Source organism: Asparagus officinalis, chromosome 2, assembly GCF_001876935.1.
Source record: "Asparagus officinalis chromosome 2, Aspof.V1, whole genome shotgun sequence".
In the NCBI taxonomy this organism is placed as follows: domain Eukaryota; kingdom Viridiplantae; phylum Streptophyta; class Magnoliopsida; order Asparagales; family Asparagaceae; genus Asparagus; species Asparagus officinalis.
The window spans coordinates 78,790,032-78,802,211 of record NC_033795.1 but is presented as its reverse complement, the minus strand read 5'-3'; the positions used below and the strand labels follow the sequence as shown (position 1 = coordinate 78,802,211).

The window sequence follows — 12,180 nt, the reverse complement described above, 5'->3', positions numbered from 1 at the left end:
CAGCCAAAAGGAAGAGGAAAGTAGGGTAACTCACCCTACTACTTTTTGTTCAAAAAAATAAATAAATAAATAAACAAAAGGAAGAGGGAAGTGTACAAAAGGATGGGAGAAGATTAGATCAAAGTGGCATTAATTAATTTAGCTAACATCTCATGAGAGAGAGCCTAATTTCTCATGAGAATTGCAAAAGATAATAACTGTCATGATAACTTTGCAATTGACAAAATTATTCTTATCCAAACTCTCGGTCATGATCCGTTAGAGACCATAGAAATTTGATGAATATTGCATTCTTAGAAAATTATGTGAGGTATGTGTTAGAAATTAATCTAAGATCCAAATTGGCTAATATTAAATAAGCTCGGACCAACGCTCTTCAATAAAAAAAGGATTTGCTTAACTTAATTCCATAATCTGAATCTGATAGGTATTTAAACGCTGGTTTCGATATTTAGGTTGCTCCATGAAAAGAATCACATGTTTATTCCAATAGATAGCTTGTTGGAATTAGGCTAAAGTATTAGAGCATCTCCAACAGTTTCCCCAAAATTTTCTCCAAAATGGAGAAACAAAAGCCATATTCTCCAAATTATTTTTGCTCCAACTCCAACAGCTTCCCCATTTTGAAAAATCGCATTTATTACAATAATAAAGCTCTCCCCAAAAATTTGGAGAATGCTGCAGATTTGGGGAAGGCTCCCTATTTTTTCTCTTCCTTCCCTATTTTGGGGAATGGGATGAGGAATCTGTTGGACCAAAAAAAAGCTCTATATTCCCCAAAATTGAGTATTTCAAGAAGATGGGGAAGCTGAAAAAAGCTCTATATTCCCCAAAATTGAGTATTTCAAGAAGATGGGGAAGCTGTTGGAGATGCTCTTAATTTGACAACAAAGTTTCTGTACAGTTTCTGTACAATTAATGCAAAAAAATTTATTCAATGTGTTTCTTAACATTATCTAAAATCAATTATCAGAAAAAGGCAGAAATTTTCATTTGAATGGCATGGCAATTATCATAAAAATTTTATGATTATACTTTTGCCGTTTAACCCTCTTACTAATGTAGAATCTTTCAATATGTAAATTTTTATGATTAATATAAAAATTTTGCTGAAATAAAAAAAATGTTTGGATTTGAAAGATCCTACAATTTAGTACAAGATTTTTGTATCAGAGAGATAATAAATTTAACATATTGAATTATTGATTCACTGGTTTTAATAAAAATTCAAAAAACGACAAGAAAAACATCTGCACAATCCCAAGGTCCCACCAATTCCCACAGCAATAAATATTATGAATTATCATTAATTTAAGCATTGATGTTTACACCCAAAGAGAATCATAATTTATGTGACCAACCAAATATAAGGAAGATGTTTTAAACTTATCTTTGGTTGGTACTTGATCATCTGTTGCTTGTCATATAAATAGGATTTTCCCCTCATGTTTCTCATTTAGATTTGTATTTACCATGATAATGAAGCGTGCAAATGTTATGCAAGCTACTTATACATTATTTATTCGTTAAAAAAATTGTAATGAAATTGAAATGAAAATTTTCAAGTCCCCATGCATGCACACATAACAAACAAAAACAACATAAAATAAGGAGAGAAGAAACAAATATATATAATGCCGTATTCAAATTTCTTTATTACACTCACCAAAACAGTTTAATGTTGTCTGATAAATCACCTATGAGTAACTTGTATAAATGAGACTGATTTTGATTAAATTAGAACATACTTAATTGGACCCATTTAATTATTTTTTGATTAATCCATACAAAATTTAGAATTCATGAAATATGCCTCAGTTAGCTCATATGAAGGTTATAGACTAATTGGTATGGCAATATTTTTTTGGAAAGGATATGCTTTTATTCTATTTGGTACCAATTTATGTCTCTTACATCAAATAAACTTCCATTATCCAAGACTTTTAATGCCTAATTAGTGATATTCCTCCCCCTGTAATAACTCAAAATGGGTGTCCTATTTAATATGTGATAGATATTTGGTTAAAGTTGATAACGATTTTTTATTATATTTATGTGTATATTGCTGGACTGACTATGAGTTTTTTTCATTTATTTATTATTTTATTTATTTGTGCATTTATTTTCTACAAAAGATCATGAGAATGTCAAATCAATAAGAGGACAGAAAGATTACGGAAGAGGAGAGCAAGGTCCCTGGACTCTGAAGTGTTATGATTGAGAATCATGTGGACAGATAAATATACTGTCAACATTATACACACGAAGACAAAATATGATATTCAATATATTAAGAGGACAAAGCTTATTTGTAAAGTGGATAAAACGATTGAAATTATTCAATATATTAAAGAGGCAAAGTTTTATTTGTGAAGTTGATAAACCAGTAGAAATCGTGGGGCTTAGGAAGTTCTAGGAGCAGCACATCAATAAGAACCGTAGGCAAATATCAAAAATAAAAACAAAACTTCTATGGATATTTGACTATAACTTGTGAAAGGAATTAGGTTACAGAGGTCCCGGTATCTCTGACTTATGTTTTCGAAACGACAAGTTATAACTATAATTGCAATGCAAGTGTCAGTCGTATAAAATCATGCTTACCATGAACGCTGACACATATTTATACTTGCAATTTTTTGGTTTAGTTTCAAATTTTGTAATTTACACATACAGTCATAGTTATAGGCTAAGGTTATCTTGACAATTTACTTGGGCTCCCGTGTCCGCTTCCTCCGACTCGTTTGAGATGAGTCAAGTTTATTTTGGCCTACATCTAGTTTAGAAATATGATTCTAGAGGATCATTTAGATATCTAGCTTTGAGATGAGTCAAGTTTATTTTAGCCTATATCTAGTTTAGAAATACGATTCTAAAAGATCATTTAGATATCTAGCTAAAAAATGACTAGGTTCACATTGTATAATCTACTTAATAAATGAAACATAAAAATATTCCAAAAATTTCAATTTTTACAACAAGTTAATAAAAAACAAAATCAATATTAATATCAAATAAATTACTAACTTCAGTATGTATACATTACAACAAAACTTCACGGTAAAAATATGTGAAGCTAATTAATAGCATAATAGATATAGTAGCTCTGACAATATTCTCTGCTCTACTATTCCTCTATAATAATGAGAGGATCCAATATTCACTATTCACATCACAATAAATGCTACAGTGAATTACTATAGCATTATTGTTATATCACAAGCATGGGGATACAAGATACAATATTCATGCTAATACTGTAGCATTGTTACTGCACCACAGACAGAAACTGTAACGTTTAAAAACATTACTGTAGGCATTATTATTGCAGCTCGGGCGGAAGTGTAACATTTTAAAAAATGTTACTGTAGCACTTGCAAAAAACTGTATTAAATACAAAATTACTGTAGCAAAAATAAAATAATTGAGGTCATGCTTTACACGGGGTGCACAATAGTTCATGAAATATGAGAGGAAAATACAACAAATACCAGAAAAGGAGATAACCGACATCGGCATGGACAGTAATTTCACTTTTAGCACTGAACATATCATCCAAAATCTTTGCAGGTCTCTCCTGCTATGCACATTTCTTTGATAACTTGAGAAGCGTCAAGCAAGAAGTCCAGATAAAAGGAAAACAACTGCTTCATTGACAAAAAGTACCCAGGTTTACTTTCACCCAACTCGGTTATTAATGACTTGGTACAAGGACCTGAACTGAGTGTTCCATTTATCAATGGCTGTATAATTCTTCATGCCTTTTGACCTGCAAAGAGAATAAAAAAAGAGAGTTTGAGCTAATATTTACAAGTTGAGGTGAAGTTAATTCACCCTAGTTCCCCTTGGTTCACCCCCTAATAGTATAAAATTTGTTACCTCCCAAATTGGGGTGTAACCAAGGGGAAGGGAACTCCCTTCCCTTCCCTTCCTTTCCCTTCTCTCAGTTTCCCTTAACTTCCCTTCACCCCCTACAAATCCAAACAGGCCCTAAGGTACATGAAGTCTCATATTTGACTCTTGCAACGAAGCGGTAGAGACTCCACTTAACTTAGGCTAATCTAGGCCGACGGTCGACTCTTTTAGCCTCCATGAAATTTTGGCAGACAGCCCCTGGATGAAATTAAAAGAATCAAAAAAATTAACCCAGAGGGTCTATAGGTGACAATGAACTACAGGGGTATCAAGTTCAAAACAGCGATAGTTAAGGGGGGTCTATGTGCAATTAACCCCTCTTGGAAAATTCATTCTTGGAACTATTTTAGGAGAGGCATAAAGATGGATGTCCAGTCCCCACGTTGCAGTACTCTTGTGACTTCATCGATATGGCCTTGAACACGGTTGTCTAGAAATTAAGGAGACTAAGAGTTCCACAACATCTTTCTCAGGTACATTAAGTTCCTACATACCAACCAAAATTATTATGAGAAGAGCTTACTAAAAGAACCTCATGTTAAAAAGTTTTACTCAAGAGTTCGAAAGATGACAGTATACATCTTAGCATTACATTAGTCATTTTCTTTCCAATAGCAAAGAGTTCAAAATCAAGGCTCACAAATAGGTCAAATCCTTGAACCATGAAGCATCTTATATCCTTTCGAATGCACAAAATAGAAATCAAGGAGTTCCAATTCAATGATCTAGTCCAAATTACAAGGATTTCTATTATTTGAAAAACCCTGTTTCTTGTAGAATTTTATTTCTCATTTTATGAAAGTGAAGATTTCTCCTCTGGAATTAGGAAATTCCAATTCTGAGAACTATAAAGGAAATGCAAACTTTAGCCAATTGAAGCAGCTGTACCATTATTTGAAAAGAAATATTAAATGCAATTCAAAGACAGTATACCAAACAGCCAGGAATTTGAATTCAGTTCAGCACTACTAATATTAACAAAAATATAAAAAAAAGCTAAGAATTGGAATCATGACTTTATGGTTTAATTCATGAAACATAAAATAATTAACATGGAATTGCATATCAATGACATTTTGCAATGATATGTCGAACAATAGATATTATATAATGACCTAGTCATCCGGAGTTCATATTAACCAAACACTAAGCACATACCTTTGAGACGAAGGGGATTCCAATTCTTGTGTACGGCTTAATGAGCTTGAGCAGGACTTGAGTTCTGATGTTCTTTAAGAGATCTATATGATTACAGATGAAAGGGTCATCCATAATGGTTCTTCTGTTGCTCTGCACAATTTTAAGAGACCAGTCAATACATAAACATTGAGTAACACTAAGAGGGGTCAAATTGAAGAAAACAGATGCTACAAGAAGTCAACGTTTAGAATTTTTTTCAAACTCAAAAATTTCATTTCGTTGATATGCTGCTATAAAATTTGTCATTGCCAAGATTTCTTGTAGCTGCAGATAAATGCAGTTATTAACAGCCTCCGCATAATGTTGATAAACACATAGGAGAAGAAAAAATAACATGGTGAAACACGTAAAAATTTTACGGTTTTGCTTCCTGCCCATCAAATGGGTTCACTGTAGATTCCATTAGCATGTTAGCTAGAACCAAGTACCTGAAATGCCACACAAAAAAAAATACAAAGAAAAATTAATGAAAGGAAGGGAAGAGAAGAGAAGAAAGACATATGAGAGGATATCTGAATTATATACTTCAGGCACTGAATACTACTGCGGTGATTGCCAGCTTCATCGTAATTCTTCAACGCTTCAAAAAAATCAGTGGCTGCTTCTTCCCATTGTCGCTCTGCCATATGCATCTTTCCCCCACATTCATGAATGATTCCCATAATTCGAGGATGAGGAATTGCTGACTTGATTGAAAAGGCTTTCTGATATAGTTGCTGCAACCAAACAATACATAAGGACACTACGTAAGAAGCATAAGAGAGAGGTGGAAAATAAGTATAATGGCAGCCCTAAATGAGCTAAGAAGAGTGGTCACTGGTGAGGCCCACTCCACAAATTACATCAGGGCGGGTTGACATCTTAACTAAGTAGGGACACATACCCAGTACACACACATGTTTAGAAGTAGTCTAATAGACAGCATAATAACATAATAGTACGGATTTTATGAAAACTTCTTCATATGAAACCTTATAAATTACGTTCTTCCAACATAGGTCCAGTTAGGTTACTAGCTTGAGCAAGCTAATAATAACCCAGTCGAGAAAACGGCAATAGTTAAGCACCACAAGTGATGACTAACATAAAACATTATAACATGCAGAAAATCGAAATACAATATAAAGTTATAAACTAACATTGATTGGAGGTGAGGAATAACCGTGCTACCTCGAGTTTTTTGTTGTTCTTTGTTTCAGTGTACATTTGAATCTCAATAGCATAGACCTCCAGAAGCTGTGTTCCCTTCTTATGGTCATCAGTGCCATCCTCTCTTTTGACAAGATTTGTGCAGTTCTTTCAGTATCTGAAATGTGCCAAAGAAACAGTTAAGATTAACTTAAAGCTGCAAAGCTCAGGAAAACACGGGAGAATGAAATGTGAATACCTTGTTCATTCGTCCATATTCACCCATATCAAATGATATCTTACAAAGTTTAAGACTGGTCTTAAACCATAATCTCTGAAGAATTATTGAGACAGTTTAAAAAGGAAATGAATGCTCAGTCACAGCACATGTAGATAGAAAAGCAAAAGAAGAATTATCCAGTGAAAAACTGCTGTTGTACTTTTGTTGTACCTCATTCTTAGCCTCCTCAAGGGCCTTCAGTGTTGTCTGATAGAACTCCACTAGGAGACTAAATTTCTGAGTTGCTGGACTAGAAACAAAATCCATTATGTTGTTCAGATATTTTTAGCTGTAGTTACGTGTAACAGCTGATTTTATGTATGTTAGCATCTCCTTGTAGGCTTCCATCATCTCTTTATACTTCCCCAGTCGATAGTAAAGCTTCAGTTTGCTTTAGAGCTTTGAATCCCCTAGTTGAAAGGAGAGGGTATAAGAGATTAGCTAGCAAAAGAAAATGATAAATATAATTATATATAAGTATATATAATTCAATGTATTTACATTTCGCTTGCTACATATTCTAAAAGATAACATAAAAATTAATATCAAATGCCCAATATATATATGAAATGACTATTACACTAAATACAAGATAATGGAAATAACAATGTCAAATGCCCAATGTATCTAAAATGACTATCACATTCACACCAAATATAAAGAAAATAATAGTTCATAGCAAATTTCAGTGCTACAGGATCAGCAAACTATAAGATACATAAAGAATTTGTAAGTGATATGTATCTTTGGAATGCTGGGAAGATTCACATAAATTATAAGTTTAGAAGTTGAGATTAAAAGTCAAACTGATAGAAGTCTACAGGAAATGGGGTCTCAAAAATATCTAGGTTCGAATACAAAGGAATATTAAGACCAAAAAAGCTAAAACTGAGCTCACTAGATCAGATTTTGGTGCATTTAGCAATACAAACATGTACGCTAACCGATAAAAATGCATCATTTCAGCAAAGCTTGGGAATGCAAATGATAAAAATCCTGAGGCAAAAAAGAAAAAGAAAAAGAAAAAGAAAAAAACTACACTTTTGACTTTACTTCTTAACAGCCATTCATGGGGCTGCATTCAATCTATGATGCACAGATACGGATACGGGACACGGATACGACACGGACACGGATACGAGATACGGTAAAATCCAAAAAAATATGATACGGGGATACGGATACGGGGATACGGCAAGGAATTTAAAAAAAAATATTATTATATATAGAAAAAATTATAAAATTCAACTAACAATCTAAAATATAAATCTATCACAAAATAACAAGTTTACAGACAAAAAGTACCTCAAGATGAAGTGGAAGCTAGTTCGATGACTTCTTCATTGCCTTCTTCATAGGGTTTTTTCTTTTTTTCTTTCGTTTGAGTCAGTTGAGGATCGAATCGAATGGGAGATTTGAGAAATAGGGATGAGTTTTTTAATCGGACGGTTCGGGTTGGATTTTAACAACCAAACCCGCAACCCAAATGAATCGGCCTTCGGCGAATCCGAATCGTGTCCAAGCTCCTTTGACTGTATCCGAGCCTAATTTGACCATTGTCCCGTATCGGACACGGATTGACCGTGTCCGACACATGTCGTGCAAGTGTCGTGACGAATCCGTGTCCGATTCGAGTCGGACACGGATTTGTGGCCTCCGGGGGCGAATCCGTGCTTCAGAGCATTAACATTATAACTCTGTCAAATATCTTCTCATCATGTTAACATTACACATCTGATGACAAAATCAACTTATCAACCCTCCTCAATAGGGTGATAAGTTCACAAATTATCGTCAAGTTAGCATTACACCTCTGATGATAAAATTAACATATTGATTCTCTTTAATAGAACGATAAGTCCTTAAAAATCTCATCATGTTAACATTACACCTCTGGTGATAGAATTAACTTATCAACCCTCCTCGGTAGGGTGATAAGACTACAAATCTCATCATGTTAACATTACATTTCTGATGACATAATCAACTTATTAACCCTCCACAATAGAGTGATAAGTCTATAAATTATCGTTAGTTAACATTACACCTCTGATGACAGAATCAACTTATCAACCCTCCTTAATAGGATGATAAGTCCACAAATCTCATTATGTTAACATTACATCTCCGATGACAAAATCTACCTATCAACCATTCTTAATAGAGTGATAAGTCCACAAATCTCATCATGTTAACATTACACCTTTGATGATAAAATCAACTTATCAACTCTCCTCAATAGGGTGATAAGTCCATAAATTATCGCCAAGTTAACATTACACCTCTGACGATAAAATCAAATTATTAATCCTCATAGGTCCACAAATGATTGTTAAGTTAACATTACACCTCTAAAACTCAAACCCCATAAACTTGTTAATTCTTTTTCAACGGAATAACAAGTATTCATTAAAACTACGAAAATTTTTCTAGAATTATCCTGGTGATAATAAAGAAATTTTTTTGAATTTTATTCTAGATGAAAATTCACGCCAAGTTAACACTACACCCCTGGCATTTTCAACCATTTTCGTTGTCTCGAGTTAAAACAAGATAGAAAAAAGACAAAGGAAAACCAAAATATCATCACTTTTTACTCAAAATGCTAAGAAGTGATACAAAATCGTTGTTTTGTTCTTGTCAAAAGAACGATACATGATTAAGTTTGCGGGCCCATCAAATTGATAGATGCGAGCCGGGACTTGACGTCTGAGAGTTGCTTCTCGTGAGTAGCTCGTACCGTCGCTGCAGTTCTCCTTCTGAGTTCACCTTCACTCAACACCGCAGCAGCAGCCTCCTTCTTGATTTCCTCAAGAGTTTGCACCTCCTTGCAATAATTTGTTAAAATTTCTGCACTCCTAAAGTGGAGTCCTTTCACATTAGCTTCCTCCTGAGCAAGCTGAGCTTCCTTCTGAGCCAACTCCACTTGTAGTTGAGCGATCGCTTCTTGAGTGGTGCGCATGGCGATGGCAGAATCAATCAACTCAGCTTGTATTTGATCACGTTGCCCCTGTAAAGATGCAATTCGGACCTCCTTCTCAGCCAAACTCTTCTGAACGACTTCTCGTCGACGTGCTGCTTCGGCTTGAACGTCGGCAAAAGTCAATTCAGTCTGAGCCTCAAGATCGACACGCTCAAGGTCTTGCAGTGCTCTCAGGTCCTCTTCTAAGCGAGAGATGCTCTCTGAACAATGTTCAATATAATTTGTTAATGAGGGCCTGAAAAACTCAAAAGTGCCCCGACCAACACTGACATTCTCGACGATCTGCTCCATCAGATTCTCTAACTGCCCAATGAAAATTCGGAGCAAGTTAAGAACATCCACCGGGCTTAGAGAAACAGCGGGAGATGACATTAAGGCACTCGAAGTTGCGAAGCTCGGTGCAAGAGTCGCAAGCGATCTTGATGGAGCTAAGCTGGAAGTGCCTACATCCTGCGCTTGCCCAAGAGAAAGCGTCAAAGGAGTTTGTTGCTCTAGCGGGGGAGTTTCTGCTCTAAGCTCTTCAATTGCCGGTGCCGGGGATCCTGTATATGAAAGTCGTTAGCACACAAAAGAGAATTTATCAAACTTTAAAATGAACAACAATTACCTGTGGAAGGGATAGCGGTGTGAACAGACTCTTTGACGGAAGCGACCGCCAGTGGTTCATCAACACCAGCGTCGTCATCCGAAAAGGTCCCCCATAATAAGTTATCATCATCTTTTGTCGCAGAAGATTGTGGCGAGCTTACGACAATAATTGACTTGGGAACTAATCCTGTTGTCGGACTAGGCCTTACAGCTCCCGTCGTCGGCATCAGTGCAGAAGAAGGAGATTGATTTCCTTCAAGCTCGTCCAGCCCAGCCACCTTAGGCTCACCTGCAGCGGGCTCAGCTGCTTCAGCTTGAGCAGCTTTGGGCATGACTTCCTCTTGCATCGCCTCTATGATTGGAGGAACAACACTTGAAGTCTGACCCGAGGCCATCATAACAGGAGGTTCCATCACTGGAATGGACTCTGCATCTCCAACAGTCGATTCATCCTCGCCTTCTTCTTCTGGAGGATGATAAGAGGAGGCTGCACCTGCTAAGGCTAGGCCAATCGAATGGAGTCCAACCTGATGAGAGAGACCCGCAACAGACGATTCCTCTTCTTCCTCCTCTTCAAGATGAACCACAGAGGCGGACTTGAAAGCGTCCTGCATCAATTTAGCTCCCTGTTGAGCTTTTGAAGTCGACACAACTGACAATTTTCTGCGAATCCGCTTGTCCAAACGACACGCTTCATCCTCAGTAAGAGCTCGCTTCCCCGCCGCCCTTTCTTCCCGAGCCTCTTCTGTTGCGGCTCCCTTACCCTCAGTCACCCCCGCCGCCCTTTCTTCCCGAGCCTCTTCTGTTGCGGCTCCCTTACCCTCAGTCACCGCTTGTTCACAAGACAAATACTCGTCAATCCCCTTTAAACAAGTCATCTTGGAGCTTCTCCTTGATTCGTACATCTTCCTGATTTCCTTCAAACAAGATGTATACATTTTATACTCGGGGATTTGAGAAGTGATGTGGTACCAATTACAAAAACTCAAGGCAGTATAAGAGTTAGGCATCTTATGAGGCAACTTGAATACTGCTCCAGTACAACCGGCTACCGAATAGTACCATGCCCGGGCTCCTTCATAAAGATTACCGATAAATACGAGTCGAGGATTAGGATTCCCGACGTATAGCTGGTCGTATCCGAACTGCCGGGAGAATCGATACGGCTGATAGAGCTCAATGAAACATTTACTGCCCCGCCTGAAGATAAGATATCCCGGTCAGATATTAATGAGCCAACGGAAGGCTCCGCCAGTCAAATTTGTGAAGGCATTAGGGCCTCGTACGTCCTGATGAGTCTCGCCATATCCACCGCCCTCAAAATCAAGGAAGCAACGGAAAACATGATAATTAAGGTCTCTTGACAAGATCTTCCGAACCTTAACCGTGTACAAACCTTCCCACTTAGCCGTCTCAAGCCGTCGGACGAACGGCACGAAAGATCCACTGTAGGGAGAGGTTGTTGTCATCAACGAGGGGCAATGTAAGACGAACCATGCCACCAAATAAGTATATGGCATTGGCACGCGAGGGTTAGGAGTTTTCAGAATTTTCTTCCCTTTGGAGCCCGTCCCTTTGACCTGGATGAATTCGGAAGCTAACTCCCTTAGGCCGCTCTGCAAACAGCATACCACTGCGAAGAGAAGATTTATCGGTCTCCCGTGAGCTAAGAGAACCGCAGGATATACGACTTCGGCCATAATGGATTCGATCGGCTTCGGCTTCGTAGGCACTACACACCGCTTCAGCCACAACATTAAGAATCCGGCAAACAATGCCATATCGGAGATGGGATGTTGAGCTTGATAATGAAAACTGTCGAACTCGGTAAATGGTGGAAAGATATCCTCCTGAGCCTCATTGGTGTAGTGAGCGGTAGCAGCATCAATTCGAACTTTAATATCATCAAGAGAACTCGTTGCTAGTCGGGTCACCTCGACATCCTTTTGGTTTAGATTTTGAAATAAATACTCAGCCCAGGATAATTGCTTCACACCACCTCCTCGTAGCCCTGTCAGCTGAGCGCAGATGTGGAAGTGACACATCACTTCCCAAAAGGTTTCATATATCTCAGGATTTGCCGCTC

The 12,180-nt window shown here is 37.2% G+C and overlaps 1 protein-coding gene and 1 pseudogene across 1 annotated transcript; both read right to left on the bottom strand.

The window, feature by feature from the left end:
* Window positions 3,317-7,604, bottom strand: LOC109831379 (annotated as a pseudogene).
* LOC109831728 lies at window positions 6,848-10,846 on the bottom strand. The gene is made up of 2 exons (XM_020399124.1): window positions 7,829-10,846; window positions 6,848-6,933 (listed from the first exon to the last, which is right to left on the bottom strand). Exon 1 carries the CDS (start codon window positions 9,876-9,878, stop codon window positions 9,183-9,185), a length of 696 nt encoding a protein of 231 aa, XP_020254713.1. The 5' UTR covers window positions 9,879-10,846; the 3' UTR covers window positions 6,848-6,933; window positions 7,829-9,182.

What these genes read in the sequence shown, in the direction of transcription:
- LOC109831728 (XM_020399124.1), bottom strand. Translation starts at nt 9,878, where the DNA reads ATGTCATCTCCCGCTGTTTCTCTAAGCCCGGTGGATGTTCTTAACTTG.